This window comes from Dermacentor albipictus, chromosome 1 (genome assembly GCF_038994185.2).
Source record: "Dermacentor albipictus isolate Rhodes 1998 colony chromosome 1, USDA_Dalb.pri_finalv2, whole genome shotgun sequence".
NCBI classification, from domain to species: Eukaryota; Metazoa; Arthropoda; class Arachnida; order Ixodida; family Ixodidae; genus Dermacentor; species Dermacentor albipictus.
This window is the reverse complement of record NC_091821.1, coordinates 504,311,714-504,331,657: the sequence shown is the minus strand read 5'-3', so window position 1 is coordinate 504,331,657 and position 19,944 is coordinate 504,311,714. Positions and strand designations below refer to the sequence as shown.

The 19,944-nt window shown below is 48.5% G+C and overlaps 1 protein-coding gene across 2 annotated transcripts in view; it reads left to right on the top strand.

The window, feature by feature from the left end:
- The window catches only part of LOC135911067 (phosphatidylcholine translocator ABCB4-like), a 350,943-nt gene that overhangs the window by 159,716 nt on the left and 171,283 nt on the right, over positions 1–19,944 (top strand). For both annotated transcript variants that reach the window (XM_065443154.1, XM_070532589.1), the window contains exons 18-20: positions 4,370–4,474; positions 9,732–9,809; positions 10,453–10,536. In XM_065443154.1, the coding sequence (XP_065299226.1) occupies positions 4,370–4,474; positions 9,732–9,809; positions 10,453–10,536 (267 nt within the window). The remainder of the gene's footprint in view (positions 1–4,369; positions 4,475–9,731; positions 9,810–10,452; positions 10,537–19,944) is intronic.

Sequence of the window (19,944 nt, the reverse complement as noted above, 5' to 3'; positions counted from 1 at the left end):
TGGTTCCAAAATATTCTAGGTGTGGCCTTCTTTTTCTCACGTATTTCTGACAACCAACGTTTACTTTCACCTTTTATCTGTGATTTCACCAGGATTTGAACCATAGACTTTTTCTCCCGGTATATTTCCCATTTACTGGCTACTTTACCCTGCGGCAACTGCGCCTTCTTTGCCTGCCTGTGCTCTCGGTATGGGTCCTATCGTTCAGTGATCGCTTCTCGTATCTCCCTGTTCCACCAGCTTTTCGTTTTTTTTTTCCTTTCCAAGGAACATGTTGCTTCTCTTTCCTTATTTCGGTCTTACACTTAGACTCTCACTGTATTCCCACTCTTGACCATTTGCCAAGTTCTTCCTCAACTGTAGTGACTATATTTGTTATTTGTCCAGCGTTCAAATTTGGAGTGGCGATTTTGCACTCCTTGCTCTCTTACCCAACTACATATCACATTTTCAAAATGATGCGTTTATGTCACTCCCTATGCTGCTATAACCTTCCTCATCAATGACCATTTCTCTCAACTTATCATGAATTCCATCAGTTATCAGACTGTTATTACATATTGCCAGCTTCCCACTTCCCACGTGATCTGCCCTTCACACTTAGGCCATGCATTCACGATAACTAGGTTATGTTGCCCACAAAGGTCTTCCCGTTGTTTTCGGTATAGCGATATAAATCCTGTATGTGGGCGTTCATGTCTCCTAATAAGATAATTTCAGCATCATTCCCGAAACCCTTAGCGTTCATGCATTCCACTAAGTCTTTATTCTTCTCTATGGAATTATTTCCGGTACACAAATACGTAACGCCCAGCCAAGTTTTTCCCCACTCATTGTACCTGATAACCAAAGCTGCTCTTGACATTTCTAATTTACTATTTTCCATTTGGCTACCTGATGGATGAGCATTCCGACTCCCCCTCCCTTTCTTTCCGACTTGGTTCTGTTGCACCCTTCCCAAACATAATTCTCAATCACTGAAGCAAGGTTTGAGTACGGGCTATTTGGTATTCCATGGTATCAGTCGTCGCTTCATCATCAGCCGCCAGTGATGGTCAATCACTCGCAGCTCTTCCGAGTCTCTAAGGTGCGTTTCTGTAACCGCATACTGCTCCCTATTAGTTCTCTATTTAACTGCTCCTCAATCTCTGACCATTTTTCCTTTCTTCTGCCACCCTGCATGTTTATGTAGCCTATTGCATGGCGAGCTCTCCTTGATGCTTTCCTCCTTTTTTCTGTTATTGACGGCGATGCTATTCTGAGGTTCTCATGGGGACCTTCTTCATTACTCCCTACTCTGGCCTCCTGAGCGCCCGTGGGCACTCTACAAAGCATCAGCGCGACCAGCAAGTCGCCAGCCCACTTCTCATGCGCGCTGCAATAGAAGTGGATTCCGTCTCGTTCAAAACCACCGCACCTTCGCCCTTTCCTGTTTCCTTCGACAACCTCGAGACCTTTCTCTCGGCTCATTTTTTTTTAATATCACCTGATTAGCAGCCACTACGGCTCTTTGTACGTGACTGTCACGTACAGGCACCTCCAGCACAATGCACACCACGATCTGCAGCTGAGGCAACAGCTCGCACAAGTCGCCCACTCCCTTCGCCAAGCGCTGGGCTAGTCCTGTCCCTTCCCTGTTGAGGACGTCATTTAGCCCACTTGTTACTATGACAACGTTGCGCACGTGGACATTTTCCGCCAGCTTTGTTTTTGCTCGCCCCATGACAGAACCTAGCGTCCGCCCCAGGAATGTCACTACCGCCACTCTTTTATTGCCTTTCACCCTCTCCACATTTGCTTCTGAGCACCTAGCCAGGTTTGAATCGGCAGCGATAAACACCATTTCACTCTCACCTACATCTCCCTACTTCGCTTTGCAATGATCCCTGCGCTCTTGCTTTTTGTGTGTGGCGGCCTCAAGGTAGGCGCCCCACTTTCCAGCTAACCCCTCACCACGTTGCACGCATTCCACGTACTTTGCTGGCACTCCCTGTCCTATCACCTCGGGAGACTGCGTTCCATTCTCACAACCATTCTCTGATGTCGGTCGGGAGCGCCACTTCGTCACGCTTGTTCACAACTGAGGGCAGCTCCGTTGCGCTGTGAGCGCGAGTCATTCAGCATGCATCTAGTAAAGGAGGCAATGGCGTGTAGTATGCTACAACAATCGATTACGCAGGCGCGACAGTTGTTAACCATTGGGCCATTTTACATGGGAGGGCTACACGTGAAGCTGTAGCAGTGTATGCGTGAAAAAATAACACAGGGCAATGGTAATATGTGCACATCTACTTATCTGTAGATTAGAAAAAAGCAACGCTATGCAAGCCAAAACAACGGTCCTTGGGCGCGTCTGGTCTCCTTTTGTCCCTCAGCACCTTCATTGCTTAGGGCCTGTGAAACGAGCGAGAAACGTTGTGGCCGCGCTTGTTGGTATACTGGAGCTGTCGCCAACCACGTGGTAACCACATGCACTATTTGTGATTATTTTCATTCATCTGCAACACTCTCCAGCCCCAGCTAGTGTGGTCACACTATTTGTTTCAGGTATCAAACAGATTTTTTTTCGTAGTGGTGCAACAAGACGAAGTCAATCAAAAAGCCAGGGAAAGCATAGGCAAAATTAACTGTTGAAATCGCATTTAGAATAAGATTGAATAGTAGAATTGAAACGCAGAAATTCAGATGTAGCTCAGATGCGGGAATCGTAAAGATAACGAAATGAAACGTGTATGAAATGGAAACTTGCCGCAGGTGGGAGCCGAACCCATACGTTAGCCGCCGTGGGGGCTCTGATTTCTTTATAAGCCCAAGTGTCGGGCGTTCGGTTGCCAGCCGCATTTATGATGAATGGTCGAAGATGCACCTCAGAGAATCCTACGTGGCCAAAATTAACCCGAAGCCCCCATCAGAGTATGCCTCGTAATCGGGTCGTAGTTGAGCATGTAAGACGTCAGACTTTAACATTAACTTTATGCAACGCATATCTCCAACGCGTTACGCGTGTCGTGCTCTACCAGCTCAGTTGCGGTGACGGCTCATCTGGCTAGACCGCCTCTTTAGGCATATGAGGGCGTCTCGTAGTAGGTGAACTGAAGAACAGTTCAATAAACCCTCGCGTGCCACCTCGCAGCGTCAATGCTGCCAGCGTCGAGGCCCTGGCTACACAGAAGGCATATACAAAAAAAGGGAACAAGTAGTTACTCCCTACTTCCGGTGAAATAACTGCGAGTAAGTCTTGAAGGAGGACGCGCTTCGTACGTTCGGCTCAATAGTTGTCGCGCTAATGACCACCGCGGCAGTCTAAAAGCGCTTTTTGATCGTTGGTGCCGGGTCAAAAAAAAAAGATGTCGAATGCGTTGCTGCGGGAAGAGAAGAAAGCCGATTAACCGAGGGGCCCGTTTTTACTGCGGTAAAGCGTCATGAGAACGCGATCTTTTTGGGTGAAGGCAACCAGTCAATAAACCCACACATGCTACCTGAAGACATGAATGTTGCCGGATTCGAGACCCTCGTTATGTAATAAACGAGAGGAAAGGAGGCTAACCGAGGGGCCCGCTTTTATTATCATAAGAAGCCATCAAACACAGACAGCGTCAGTGTTTGTTGGCTTCTTATGATATGACTAATAAAATCGGACCCCTCGGTTAACTCCCTTTCTTCTAGTTTATTACATAACGAGGGTCTCAAATCCGGCAACATTGATGCCTTCAGGTAGCATGTGTGGGTTTATTGACAGATTGCCTTCACCCAAAAAGATCGCGTTCTCGTGATGCCTGCGGCAGAAAGGATTTTCCACGTCTGCCGTCAAGGTCTGTGAGTGGTGGCGCTGGCTAACACTCCCAGGGTTATACTAGGAAACATAAATACCGAAGAAAGTGGACGGGGATACGGCGCCACGGTAGCTCAATTGGTAGAGCATCGCACGCGAAATGCGAGGGTTGTGGTATCGTTCCCCACCTGCGGCAAATTACTTTTTCATCCACTTTAATTTGGATTAATTTATCGTTTCTTTATTTAATTTATTGCGGATAATTAACTCCCCCTGTGTTGTCCTTATTGTCGGTGTTTGTTGTCTTCTTCCGATATTACTGTGGGAAGGAGGCAGGTACCAGCGTGGTCTTCCCATTACAGTCCATCTGAGAAAAGCCATTGATGAATGTTCTGTCTTCTTGCTGCTTCTTTTTTGCCGCGCGCAATTCGTCGTGTCGTGCAAGTTGCACTACCTACGTGTTCTAGACTTCAAAAATGGAACGGCTCCTACACACGGCCGCCATCTGAAAGGACAAGGCGCACTCGCGGTGGTCTATAGGTTCACGATGCTTGTTTTCGTTGGGTCAGCACAATGCGAGCAGCCTCTACGTCGCAGGGCTTGAGCGCTGGCAGCCCGGAGTCGATCAAGTCCATCGCCTTGTTCTACTGCTTCCTCTTCCTCCTCGTCGGTGTCGTCACTGGAGTCTTGGCCTTCGTCCAGGTGAGGCTCTCTTGTGACTTACGCCCGGAAGTGCGCAATGCGCTCGCTTGACGCTAAGTTGAGGCCATCTATGCATTGGGAGGCAACGCACACAGGACTATGTAAGTAAAGTACCATATCATGAGAACAGCTGCTTAATGGAATGATTCCTCATGCGAGCAGAGTACAATATTTATTATTAATGCATCTTGTGTCCAGAAAGGTTTTCCTCTGTGCTTCAAAAATCGCAGACCACACCGGGCAGTGGGGGCTAGTGAGATTAGCGTGGCTTTGACTTCTAAATATTGGTGTCGCTAATGCGCACACTTGTATGTAATTCATATTAAATAATGAAAGTCAGGCGGAAAGAATTTCCAGTCGCAGCTGGATTATTAAACCGGATATTTTACCTAGTTATAACATACATTCCTCCAGCTGGGATTGGAAGCCTTGATTCATCAAGAAAACAAAATCTCCATCTGGAAGATATTGTTGCAGGTCATTCCCGCATACTGAAGAACGTGCTCGGTAGGATGACAAAGACGATGGTCGAAAAAGCACGTTCGTGGTTGTTATTCTGCCACCTTGGCTGTGGCTGGTCTGCGTGCGTATTTTGTAAATATAATTTTGCCTACTCTGTACCTTCGTCGCATTTTTAGAGGTGTGGGGTAAGAACTCGTTAAGACGGAGCTCCACAGCGGCTGTCGCTTAGATTTTTTTCACAATGGCCGAAAAGGTGGCCACTTCCTCAGCGGTGGCAACGTCAACAGTTGTCCTTGCGCATCAAAAAGATCCAACCACGTTTTGCGGAACCTCTGATGTCGATATTGAAGCCTGATTGGCCATCTAAAATTGTGTAAGTAAAAACAGTCGATGTGACGATACGGTCATGCTCTAGACCAGAATTCTTCCAGCCAAATGGTACCCGATTACCCACAAATGGTACAAATGGTACCACAAATGGTACCCCACAAACGGTGTGACAAATGCCGCAAACGTCTTAGTCTCTTCTTTCAGTGGCACTTGCCAGTACCCCTTGCATAAGTCCATACGTGAAAACCATTCGCATTATCCAGTCTCGTCAGTGATATATGTAACCTATATTAAGACATCGGGTACGGAAAAAGGTGGTCTGCTTGTTTATCATTCGGCAATCACTGCACATTCGGAACAACCCGTCTTCCTTCGGTACAATGGTAATAGGGGAAGCAAAACAGGATATCGATGGCCTAATGATCCCTGCTTCTAACATGGCTTGAAGTTATAGCCATACTTTTTTTTTGCGTGGCTCAGGCTACACGGCTTTTTTTCTGACGACTGTGCAGTCGCCCAACAACAACGGCATCACGGTTGTGGCTTCGCGATATGGCCCAATGCAGATTAGCTCGGGGAAAATCAGCATCACGTCTTCCTCGCATGATGGCTTTCGTTCGTCGGGTCTCTCCATCAAACATATCTTGCTCAGTTTGGTCAATGGTCACCTCGTCATTTCATAGTACGTCGATCTTCATGTTCTTTATATCAGGTCGCGATAAAAGAAAGGCGAAGTTTACCGCTGACACGACAAGCGCTTCCACCTGGAACTTCTGACCTTCAAACTCAAGCGCTGCTGTTGTCCATTTCTGGTAATCCCGAGATGAACTATCGTAGCTACACATACGAATAGGCTTTCCGGATATGATGCTGGTTGACTCCACTATGGTTTAATTAATTAGGCTCAGGGAAACATCAGTGTCAATCAATGCTGACATGTTTCGGTTGTTTACAAGCATCGGCACTGTCAGGACGACTGATTTAACAAGGAACGCCGTTTGTTCAGCATGTTGGTGAGGTTCTGTGGTGCCTGGACTTTTGGAGGTATGGCTGATTATGAAGTATCGAGCCTCTGCTGGATTTGTCGCTGGGTCTAGAGTTGTCACTCTTGTCTCTTTTGATGAAACATTACAATCTGTCGTCATAGCGTACGCCAGTGATTGAAGCAGTTGGTCCATTGTGCTGGGCCACTTGTATAGAATTTGTTTCTGGCACTATCTTGTCATGCCGTGGATAATGAGGGCGATAACTGATGATTCTGGAAGTTTCGGCTCGGCTCTACAAATTAAATGCCAATTATTCAATACATATTCTCTGATGTTTATTGTTTTCTGTCAGTAGAATATGGCGTTAATCCAAAGTTCCGCAGCACTCTATTTGAATGCTCGAGAGAAAGTCTCCTTCCACTCATTCTATGATTCATTCAACTGTGAACGTAACCGAAGATCGCACCATTTCCGTGCGTTTCTACACAGAAATGCCCGCGTGTTCTGTATGCGACCCTCGTCAGTCAACCATTGGTTCCTGGAGCAATCATACTCATAAAAATGAAGCCAGGTACGTACACCGGACGAATTTCCATAAAATATATAGGGTTTTGAGAAAGGCTGTTCTCTCTTGCTTCCAGATTTTGACAGCGTAACAAGATCTACCAACTGCTCCTGCTGCTTCATCTGGCATTTGTGAAGGTCAAGCAGTGCGTTCAGAACAGTTATATCACTGTCTGGTGGCGTTACAGCTGACTGAGCTTCATGGGTTAAGATCGGTCCTTTAAAACAAGTCTGAGACTCGTCTTGCGTATTGAGGACAGGAATTGTACCTTTAGTGAAGGAGTCGTCAGCCGTAAACCTAGAGGCACTTGGAATGCTCCATAGAACATCAAGCGTGGTGACATCCTCCAGTGGCCTGCCATGTTGGTCGTCACTTGCTTTGTAGCCTTCAATGGCAGTTCGTCCCTCCTTGAACGCGACGTTCATCTCCTTCGCCACAGGTCCCTGTTTTCGACTGCGCAATTGCAAAAGTTCTCTAGGGTACTGCAGGTAAAACCCATTTTTGCTACATTACTCCAGCTAACCTCGTCGTCTTCTTCTCTCTCTCATTACCCTGCTGGCGATATGGACCACCACATTTTGCTTACAAGGAACAGCGAAGGTCCGGTCCGAGAACCATGAAGCTGAAATAGGAAATTGGGATTCTTACAATAAAAAATCTGTGATCTTATTGCAAAAGCCATTGGTGGTACGGCTATGGCAAAGAAGGCGCTGACATCGCGTGCCCAAACATCTATGGAGTCCTACCTTCTTAGATACAAGACACGGTGACCGTTTGTGGCAAAACGGAAGACGGCATCATGGAGTCAGAAAAAGTGGGGCATGTTTTAAAAGGGATAGCAGATTATGCATTCAGTCTCCTCATCTGCAAGGACTGCATCATGGCAGATTGCATCACATGGAAGCGCAAGCATTTTGAGGTAGCCAAAACCCGACGCATCTCTCATTAGTTCGTACAACTGCCCAACACGACAACAACATCGTCGTGGAAAGAGGTGCCTGCACCAAGGTGCCGCTAACCGCGGAGCACGTGACAAAAATTATCCGGCGCAAAATTGAGGCTACGTTTCCTGCTTCCTCGTGCTCCGGCGCCTTTGAGTCTACGTCCTCAATGATACCATTCGTCCAAGCCGTTGTTCGTCAGGAGCTGTCTAATGGTGGCCAGGACTCTGTACAGTCGCTTCCTCACGCCCGACTGACCGTTTCCAAGTTTCCCTATGATTAAGGACGGAGGCAGCCGCTACGTCGTCGCAATCCAGCCGAATGGAGGACTGCCGATGTCCGGCCTATTTGCTGTAGCTGCCATTGTATAGGTCGCGTCGGCCGCAATTTCAACAGCCGTTGGTCCTTGTTTCCTCATGCACCCTATAGCCATAACCGTTGCCCTGAGAGCAAACCTGATCGTTTCGAAACTCACCTCGCAAAATTGCGTGCCACCAGTAATGACGTTCCCGCCATGTTATACCGACGCTCACCATCTCTGCGTGGACACCACTCCTCCTGTTCGCCTCTCCCTCATAGGGCTGTCATCTCATTCATCCCAATTCCGCCACCCGACATCGCCGATTGGACGTCTGCCTCCGGAAAGCTAGACGATGCAGCACCCGGAAGTGACGTTGCTTTGATGAGCTGCCTGCGAAGTCATCTGACAACACTGCCGACAAGGCATAACCTAATAGACGTTAAAGTAGACGGTGTAATGGTCAACTCATATTCGGCATGGACTTCGTAACATCCCCTTCCGCCCTGTTTCATAGAAGAAGTGGTGTGCTCCGGTTCTACCTGGCCCTTCACTCTTCGCCCACACACCCGCCACGTCAACCACGTTTGCGCTCATGTCGATCGCATTCCACTGCCACCTCAAGCCGTTATGTACGTGAACTTGGCGCCCCTGCCTTCCATTTCCGATGGCGATTACTTGCCGACTCCAATATCCGATGCTCTATTGACCCGAAATATTGCCGCTCCCTACACTTTCATTACATATTTCAGGGTGAGCATTGCAACAGTAGTATTGGACAAGGAGGAGGCCGCAGGATGCAAAAGCGATTGACGCGAGTTTAGGAACGCTAGTCGTGTTTGCGACGTTCTCCAACAAAAATGACGCTTTTACTTTTGCTCCAAGACCGAAACTGGACGCGCATACAGTGCTGGCAGCGGTTGCCACGTTATTCTCGACAACGAGTTCCTGACATGAGGCTTCCAATATTTCATCGCGCGTTCTTACTGCATGAGGTTGTAGGTCTCTGAGAAACTATATTCGGAAGTTGAAATCACGAGAGGCACGCTCAAGCGATCAACATGGCGTAACGTCGTACGGAACCCAAACGAGGCGAGAAGCATTACGTTGGCAGTTCTATTCGTGCTTTTCGGCCACCCAGCTTATGTATCAGTGCAAGAAAAAGTGAACTTCTTTTGTCGGCCGGTATTTTAATAGCAGATGCCGTCTTCAAGATCCGGCTAATTGCGTTTGCTTCTTGTGGCGTCTACCACCAATGTTGTCATTGCAACGTTGGCGTTAACACCAGTAATCAATAAGTTATTTAACCAATCTAATGGACTGTTACCATTTCGGCCATTTAGCGTCGGTGGTACTAAAAGAACGAATAGTAAAGAAAGCTTCTTCGCATCACCTAAAGTCCACTTTAAACAAGTCTGTTTCAACTAAATAGTTCGCCCGGTGTGTATGTATATACTTACATGTGAGAAAAGGGGGGGGGGGTGAAAAGGCTTGATGCTTGCCCCTACTTGACAACTAGTTGGTACGCCACTGCAGACCGCGGCACAACATGAGGGAGAGCTCATTATGAATAATCCATGAGGCAGCAGTGTGCATCGTGCTCGCATAACCCACTTCTCAGATAAGGGCATCACATAGCTTAAAGTGCCTGTCGTATTCTTTCTGCCTTACGCAGACGTTCACCTTCTCTGTAGTGGGCGAAAACCTAACCCGGAGGCTTCGCAGCATGACGTTCTCGGCCATGATGAAACAGGTGAGAGAAAACACTAGCCTCCTCGAAGTACTCCTGTTTATCTCGCGTTGCACATTACAAAGACCCCTGGTGTGAAACCCCATTCTATGGAGTCTCTGAGCTGTGGGGCCTCTATGAGGCGTTTGAGCCTTCCGTGGATGCTCATCACATGTTCACTCTTTGCACAAGTTGGTTGAGCAACGAAACGGCAACCCGATTCCTTGTGAGAGGTTTGTTTCGCCCTTCGCTAAATCTATGTTCAATTTCTTTTTCTAAAGCGGCCTTGATCGCCACACACCAATCATTGATTACTTCAAATTACTGATTATTAGTGAAGTTAACATACATCAGGAATATTGCTAAGGACCACTAATTTGCTTTTGCTGCCTTTGTTCTACTTAGTAGACAACTCTATAAAGTAGCAATATTCGTCGGTACTGTAAATTATTTGGTTACTGATCATCAACTTACAAGACATAACACGATCCAGTCGCGAAACGTTCGCCAATTTGTCTGCCGCAAATCCGATTGCTGATACTTCCTGTAAACTTATTTTCCCCACGTTCCCTGAAGTGGTATCGAGGATCCGTAATTTAATTTTGCTATCTGTACCGTGCTCAGTTACGTGAGCGAAACAAATACGGATCTTTAAACGCACTCACAGGACTTGGCATGGTACGAAGAGCTGGAGAACACACCCGATGCTCTCCTCGGTTCCTTGTCCACGGACACGGCCCGCGTTCACGGAGTAAGTACTGTTCCCGCGTAGGATAGGAATGCAATTACTCATTTCGTAACCACTGACGGTCAATAATAATAATTATAATTATAATGAAGATGATGATGATGATACCGACTGCGATAGCAAATTAGTAGATAGCTGTACAATGTAAGGATAGTAGATTTATCGGCCGTATAAACTTGTAAACATTCACTTACTAAATTAACAATGATACAATGTGCAAGCGTGACTCAACGAGGACGTAGAAAGAAACAGACACGCGGAGACAACGCTGCCTTTGTGCGTCTGCTTCTTTCTATGTCCTTGTTCAGTCGCGCTTACATGTTCTACCATGGATTCAAACAAACTTGCCCGTCGTCGTGGTTTAACTAAATGAGCCAGCGCGGTGTCACGCGTGCACAGGTAAAACATGAACACACATCGCTCGATGACAGCGGAAACTGTCTGTGAAAATGCTGGAGTTGGGAATCGTGGCAGCAGCTGCGAGCGAATTCACCCCCGTGCATATCGCGCTTCAACGCGTTCGAAACGTCGAAAGCACAGTGCATACGATGCTACCTGCACCTCGCGCACTCTGCAAACATCGTAGATCACTTTGAAGAAGAGCCCCACGCGGGCGGGCGCCTTAGCCACGCCGCAGACTGCTTTCAAGACACGCAAGCGCCGGCAACGCGTCCCTACGGCGTCTGCCAAAGGCGTCTACTACGGCGTCCGCGATTCGCGCGGCCAACGCCGTAGTAGACGCCATAGTTGTGCCCACTCTGTATGGTACGGCGGTCGAGGAGGGCATCGAGGCACCGTAGCAGCCGCTGGAGAAAAACGTCCATCCTCCGCCTCACCCCGCTGCATCGCCGCCTCACCCAAAGCCACCTATAGTCGGATACAACTTTAGAAAAAAAGGGGCGTTTTTTCTTCCGAAGCTGGTGCACACAAGCATCCACCAATGGGCGCGCACTCTGGACCGACGTCATGCGCCGGACGGCCGGTGACTTCGCCGCTTCGGTCATCTGGGCGGAGCCTCCCCTTTTTTCTAAAGTTGTATCCGACTATAGGTGGCTTTGGCTCACCCCGCTGCATCGCGCACCACAGGAGAGGGCACGCATCTGGGCCGCGTTCCTCGCTCGCGCACGCGAGATTGAACCGCGTTCGCCGGCCTAGCCTCACACACTTTCACTCAAGCAAAACCTCGCGGCGATGGCGACGCCGACGGCAGAAATACGCCTGGAGTGTCCATATAGATGCTATCGCAATAATAATAATAATAATAATAATAATAATAATAATAATAATAAAATTGTGTATTGCCACAAAATATACAAAACAACACAAGCAGGCCGGTCTACGCCTCAGTTGGCTTGTAGGACCGTGCCAATGAATGTGATGGACAAAGCAAAAAAATATACATAAATTGATGAGAAATGAAGAAACAAATATGTTGTAACGAAGTAGAGTAGCCTGCCTGCGCCACAGCACCATCGCTACCGGCCTGAGCTCGTGGTTGCTGTCTTTCGCCGAACGCTTGTGACGGCTACCCGTTCCCGCCCGTTGCTAATAAATCTCTTAGCAAGTGGTGGACGTGCTGGGTTTCGACCACCCTGGAACTTCGGAGTCGCACTCTACCCCCCATCATGCCCGACGACGCACGCATTCCTCCAGCTCCTCCAGTGGCGCTGGCCACCTTGGTTTGTGCCGGTGCCTTGCGTCAGCGAGATCCCTCTATCTTCTCCGGCACAGATGACAAAGACGTTGAAGATTGGATCTCGTCTTATGAGTGAGTGAGTGCCCATAACCAGTCGGACGACGTTACCAAGTTAAGAAACCTCGCATTCTATCTTACGCACGTTGCAAAACTATGGTTTCTAAACCATGAAGCCGACCTCACTTCGTGGTTGGTCTTCAAGATCAACTTTGCCCAAGTTTTCGGTCGGCCTGCAGTAGGAAAGCTTCGTGCAGCACAACATTTGCGCACACGATCCCAAGAGGCGGAGAAAACTTCACGAGCTACATTGAGGACATTGTCGACCTTTGCAAACGGGTGAATGCGTCGATGTCAGAGGAGGAGAAGATCAAACATATAATGAAGGGTATTCAGGACGACGCATTTCAAATGTTATTATCGAAGAGTCCTCACACTGTCGCTGAAGTGATCGAATTGTGCCAGAGTTACGACGAGTTGCGCAGGCACCGGCTTCAAACCCGACGTCCCACCCCACCCGCCGACTCTCTATCAAGCCTTGGAGTCGACGACAAGCATGCTGCTCTTTTCGCAAACATTCAGGAATTCGTTCGCGGAGAGGTCGCCCGCCCGCTATGTTTGATATCTTCTGTCCAGGAACCACCACGTGCTTTGCATCCTACGATCCGCGACTTCATTCAAAAACAAGTATCTCAAGCCATTCCTCCAGCCGTTGAGCAGACACCAGTCACGGCTCCTCTCACTTACGCTGAAGCAGTTTCCCGATCTCGCCACAAACGCCCCTGCCACCCTTTATGCATCGACCACCGACATTTTTGCCGCCATCTATGCCGCTTCACGACCGACAGCATTTTCCGAATCCTCAACCGCGACTCGGACCTTACCTCCACCACTCACGCACCTTCGATGTCCTCCCAATATGTTTTGCTTGCGGTGGTGCTGCTCACGTGGCGCGCCATTGTCGTCGGGGCATGCTTCCTCTTCAGAACATCCGGCGAGCGCCACCTTTCCCCGCTCTGTTTTCCTCGTCGCCTTCCAGCCTTCCTACCTCTTCCTTTTCCCCTGACCGCACAACCGCCTCTACTCGTCGCTCACCATTTCCCCGTCGTCGCTCGCTTTCTCCGATGCGGCACCGTCCCGTGTCCACCGAGCAGGAAAACTGATGGCCGCAGTTCCCGAGGCACGAACTGCGTCCACGTCACAATGCCCAAGTCCTCGTCCCTCTCCAGCCAACGTAATTGAAGTCTCTGTCGAAGGAATCGCCGTCCTGGCACTTGTAGACACAGGAGCCACCGTATCCGCAATTTCCGCCGAACTCTGCCGCACACTACGAAAGGTTTTGACGCCTCTCTCCCTTTGGCGACTTCTCCCTTCGAACCGCGAACGCTCAAAATATAACGCCTCTCCCAGCCTGTACTGCTCGCGTCTTCATTCAAGGTCTAATGTATACCGTCGAATTCGTCGTGCTGCCTTCGTGTTCCCATGACATTAGGCTGGGACACCCTTGCAAATAATAATGCCATTACTGACCGCTGTGACGCCGAACTCGAACTTTCTGCACTTCCGGACTTTGAGACTGTCGAAAACCGCCCTTCTAGTGCTAAACTGTTTGTGTCTGAAGACAATGCCGTCCCTTCACGCTCTTCCCTTCTTGTGCCTGTGTCGTGCGCCGCCATTTCTGATGGCACTGTTCTCTTTACGCCCTCTGAGTTGTTCACCGCAGATGTTCTCCGCTGTCCTTTGCTCTCCTTACTCTTCGCAGTGGCGTAACGAAAATGGTCGTCGACAATGCCATGGCCTGCCCTTGACCTTTATTTCATGGTGAATGGCTAGGCCTCTTTCAACTGGTCGACACCTTTTGCATCTTTGACGCTCCTGCCGTTTCTACTTCTGTGGGCCTTGGCGCACTTACTTGTGACTCTGCGGTTGATCAGTCACTCCTCGACGCCTTCCACAGCTCCATCGACGATGGCACGTCATCTTCAGAACGAAGCCAGCTTATTCCTCTCCTGCAGAGGTTCAGCGCTTCTTTCGATAGCCATGCTTCCGGTTTGGGCCGCACATCAACCGTTTTTCACCAGATAGATGCCGGCAGTCATGCACCTTTACGGCTGCGCCCTTACCGAGTATCCGCCTCTGAGCGCCGTGTCATTGACCACTAGGTTGCTGACATGCTCAAGCGTGGCGCTGTGCAGCCTTCCAACAGTCCCTGGGCATCACCGGTCATCCTCGTTAAGAAAAAGGATGGCTCTATTCCATTCTGCGTCGACTACCGACGTCTGAACAAGATAACGCGCAAGGACGTTTACCCGTTACCGCGCATCGACGACGCCCTCGACTGTTTGCAAGGAGCTGAGTTCTTTTCTTCACTGGATTTGCGTTCCGGATACTGGCAAGTCCCCTTGGCACCATCTGATCGACCTAAAACAGCATTTGTAACACCTGACGGATTGTACGAATTCATCGTAATGCCTTTCAGCCTGTGTAACGCTCCAGCCACTTTTGAGATAATGATGGATAATATTTTACGCGGCCTCAAATGGAACACATGTTTATGCTACCTGGATGACGTAGTTGTCTTTTCCGCTGATTTCCGAACCCATCTCAGCCGTCTCGATCAAGTTCTGAAATGCCTTACTGACGCGGCACTTCAACTTAACTTAAAGAAATGTCGTTTCGGCGCCCGAAAGCTCACTATTCTTGGCCATGTTGTATCGCGAGACGGCGTCCTTCCGGATCTAGCCAAGCTCCGCGCTGTCACCGACTTTCCGCAGCCAAAGAAGTTCAAGGAGCTTCAAAGTTTCCTTTGTTTATGCTCATACTTCCGACGTTTAATTCGAAATTTCGCTTCCATAAGTGCACCCCTGACAGCCCTTCTAAGTGGCGACAAAGAACTTTCCGCTTGGTCGCCCGCCTGTGATGACGCCTTCACGAAATTACGCCGCCTGCTAACCTCGCCACCTATCCTCCACCACATCGATCGTACAGCGCCCACAGAGGTCCACAGCGATGCCAGCGGCGTCGGACTTGGCGCCGTACTCGCGCAACGAAAAGCGGGGTTTTATGAATATGTCGTTGCCTACGCGAGCCGAACTCTGACAAAGGCCGAGGCTAATTACTCTGTTACAGAGAAAGAGTGTTTAGCCATTATTTGGGCCGTTGGAAAATTCCGTCCTTATTTATATGGTCACCCTTTCGATGTCGTCACTGACCATCACGCCCTTTGTTGGCTGTCTACCCTTAAGGACCCATCTGGCCGACTTGCTCGCTGGGCCCTTAAGCTACAGGAGTACGACATCCGCGTTCTCTACCGTTCTGGCCGCAAACACATGGACGCTGACGCCCTTTTTCGCTCACCGGTCTCCGCTGACTGCGCTTGCCTATCTGCCCTTGAGCCCACACTTACATCTCATGCACTGCGCAACATGCCGTCAGAGCAGCGCAAGGATCCCTGGATCAGTGCTCACATCAGCATCCTTTCTGATTCATCCACCTCTTCACCATCTCGCGCTCTTCGCCGCCAGGCTACCCACTTCTGCATTCGCGACGGCCTTCTTTATCATCGTAATTACCTCTCTGACGGTCGCAAGTGGCTTCTCGTGATACCCCGCCATCTCCGTGACCTTATCTGCAACGCTTTCCACGCAGACCCTCAGTGCGCACATGCCGGCCTCTTCCAGGCGTATGCTCGACTACGCGTCCGATTTTATTGGCGCGGCATGTATAACCACGTCAGAGAGTTCATTCGCTCCTGTGCTTAGTGCTAACGCCGAAAATTACCTCCCGGACACGTCTACCCGTCACAACCCCTTCCCTGCCCTTGTCGGCCCTTTGATCGTGTTGGTATAGACATATACGGACCGCTACCCTCCACTCCAGCAGGCAACCGCTGGATTATTGTTGCAGTGGAACACTTGACCCGCTATGCTGAAACAGCTGCTCTGCCGACTGCCACCGCCCGCGACGTTGCATCGTTTCTGTTACGACATTTCGTTCTTCGCCATGGTGCCCCTCGTGAACTTCTGAGCGATGGAGGCCGCGCCTTTCTTTCCGATGCTTTGAAGGCACTACTCGACGAATGCCGAATCGTTCACTGCACCAGTACAGCGTACCATCCACAAACTAACGGCATGACCGAGCGCTTCAACCGTACTATTGGCGATATGCTCTCCATGTACGTCGCCTCTGATCATTCAAACTGAGACTAAGTTCTCCCTTTCGTGAGGTATGCGTACAATACTGCGGCCAAAGCAACTACTGGTTTTCCCCTTACTTTCTCCTATACGGACGAGAACCTTCTACTACTCTCGATACCATTCTTTCATATACACCTGACGCGTCCGAAAGTACTCCGCTATCTGAAGCTGCTCGTCATGCCGAGGAATGCCGCCAGCTTGCCCACTCTTTTTCCACCGAGGACCAGTGGCAGCAGCAATCCCGTCAACCTGGCGGCGGTTCTGCACCAACTTTTTTGCCTGGCTCTCTCGTATGGCTTCGGGTACCCGCTACTACACCCGACCTCTCCTCAAAACTTGTCGCAAAGTACCTAGGACCCTACCACGTTCTCGAGCAAACGTCCTCTGTCAATTACATCGTAGAGCCCCTCACGCCATCGACGGACCTACGCCATCGCGGCCGCGAACTTGTACACGTCTTTCGCATTAAGCCGTACTACGAATCTTCGCCTTAAGCCGTCGGGATGGCGCCTTTTTCTGCGGACGGCGATTGTAGCGACGAAGAGTAGCCTGCCTGCGCCACAGCACCATCGCTACCGGCATGAGCTCGTGGTTGCTGTCTTTCGCCGAACGCTTGGGACGGCTACCCGTTCGCGCCCGTTGCTAATAAATCTCTTAGGAATATATAAATAAAAAAAAATCAAACGAAAGGCAAAAAATGAAAAAGAACAAGACAACATATGGTTATCTACATATAACAAAAGTCTAAGAGCTAAATATTCCGATGCAAAGAAATGTACAAAAGGTTAATTTTACTGTAGCTGCTTTAACCCATTAAAAACCAGCGTGACGATATGGTTACGTTAGTCTGCACAGTGGAGTTCAATTAATTAAGATTAACGAAATGGCACCAAAATCGCCTTTGACGTGCCGTTTGAGAGATTAGAGTTCCCTTTATGGATACCACGCGGCATAAGCTGTCAGTCGTTTTGTGGGAGCCCCTCGCAAAAGCGGGAATAAGTGTTGCTCTGTGAGCAGCGTTGCCTAGCATTGCTCCAAGGGTAAGTTTTTTTTTTTTCACTACTTGTTTAAGCAATAATCAGATATCCTTACCTCCGTATTGCTCTTTCAATATGTGACCTTCGATGAGCATTTGTGAAAGATTAATGTTTGATTTATCCTTGAACGAACGTGTTGTCTTGCGCGTTGCCATATGGTCACGCTGGGCCTTGAGGCTACCTAACTTTTTTATTTTACTGAACTGCATTCTCATCTCTTGCACGTCTGCTCCCGTGTTCTCGCAGTGGTTATTCCTTATTTTATTGCCTGAATAGGCTGATGTTAGAAGAAATAGCGAAGATAGACGTAGAGGAAGATGACGACCTGTCAGTGATTTATATCGAGCCGCCAGAGGCTAGCACATATTCAGAAGAAGACGCGGCCGATGAAGACTCAGGTGGGCTCATTGACAATCTAAGCAGGTGGCAGCTATGAGCCGGCGCTGAAACGCGGAAAGCCTATCCGCTTCGGGTATAAAGTATGGTGCCTAAATGCCAAGAACAGATACCTTGTGAACTTCAAAGTGTATCGAGGTAAGCAGGGGATCCCGGAACAACTGAAAAATATGAAAAGTACTTCGGAAAAGCAGCGGTGCCACTTCTTCAAATGGTGGAAGAACTCGCAGCAGAGACGCACGACCTTCCTTTCTTTTTCCATTTTGATCATTTATTCACGAGCATGCAGCTACTCAGGCATGTCAACGCACAGGGCTACGAATGCATGGGCAGAGTGAAGCAGAACCGTGTTCCCAAAGAGTGCCCTATTGCTTGACCAAAATTTGTCAAGCGCCAGCCTCGCGGGCACGAAGATACCATGCTGAGCGACAGTGGGATAATTCCTGTCCGCTGGATGGACACTTCTGTAGTAACGATCGTAAGCACCATTCACGGCGTAGAGCCAATGTCATCTGCAGATAGGTACTCTTGTGTTGAGAAGAAGCGAATCAAGGTGGCCCGCGCAAACAATGTTGCTCAGTACAAGTTTTATGGGAGGTACGGACCAGATGGATGCTAATGTAGGCGCCCACAGGACTGTAATCCGTAGCAAAAAGTGGTGGTGGCCGATTTTCACTTGACTTTGTGATGTATCTATCAGCAACGCTTGGGCGCTAATTCGTAGCACAGGGTTCAACGTCACGCAGGTGGAATTGCGCACGCAAATTGCACAAAGCTACCTGATACGATGGGACAATAAGCATAGAGGACCTGGTCAACGCAGAATCCCAAAGACTGGTGATGTCCTGAATGGTACACGGTATGACCAAGTGGCCAAATTGCTGCACCAATACCTAGTGGCAAGAGGTGGAGGTGTGTCTGAGATAATTGCAACAGCGCGGTGCACTTACAATGCACAAAGTATGACGTCGGCATGTGCATTCCATGATTTAAACCATATCACAATAAATAAGTGCTTGACTACTCGCTATGTAAGTTTTTTGGGTGTTTCATGGGTTGAAATAAATGTTTTTTAACTTCGCATATTTTGCTGTAGCGCAAGGGCCCAGTGTGACCATATGGTCACGGGCTATATTTCGAAAATAAATTAGGCAAGAGTAATAAATGCTTGCATGTGAATTATTAGTACAAAGGTAAGCTAATATATTAGATTTATTCCAAGACAGCAAGAAAAAAAAGAAACCGGTCCCTAATGGGTTAAGAAGTGTTTGAGCGTGCTTTTTGGTGTCGCGTTAAAAATTTCTTCTGGTAGGTTGTTAAATATATCCGGCACATAAGCACAGCGTCTGGCCGCGCCATACCTTGTGGCTGAACGAGGAACTACATAACGGACATGTTTTCTAAGCTCTCTTGCGGCGGCACGTTCTTGTTTGAAAGCGGAATTCCAGAAATGTTTAACAACTCTTTGTATAAGTAATGAATGGAAGTTTGGTAGACCAAGTTCACGGAAGATATTTTCAGATTTTACTATTGGGGAATTGTACGCAACATTTTTAAGAATGTTTTTTTTATGATCCGGTCAGCCCTGCATCTCCAATGATCCGAACAAAAGCCAAAGACTGTAATGTCGTACCTCAAGACACTGTAACCTAGTGCCTGAGCTATATTATTTTTTACTGACAAGGGTGCAATACTTTTGATATCAAATAACAGCCACGCTACAGACCTCAGTTTAGAACAAATAAGTGATAAGTGATGTTGCCACGATAAATTACTATCGAAATAGATTCCGAGATATTTCACACCATCCACGTATGGAATAGGCGCACATTTACGATGAACACAGTCTGACTCATGCATGTAGAGAGGCATGTTAATAACGGTAGTCTTAAGTGGGGAGCGAAAACAAACAAGTTTTGTTTTTTGGGCATTTACAACAATTCCATTATTAGAGAACCAAAGCATTGCCTTGTACACGTCATTTTGCAACATTTCAGTGGACGTTTTATAAGAAAGGTGTGTCGCTAATAATACAGTGTCGTCAGCATACTGGAATGCTGAACATTTCGAAATTGCCAAAGGGAAGTTG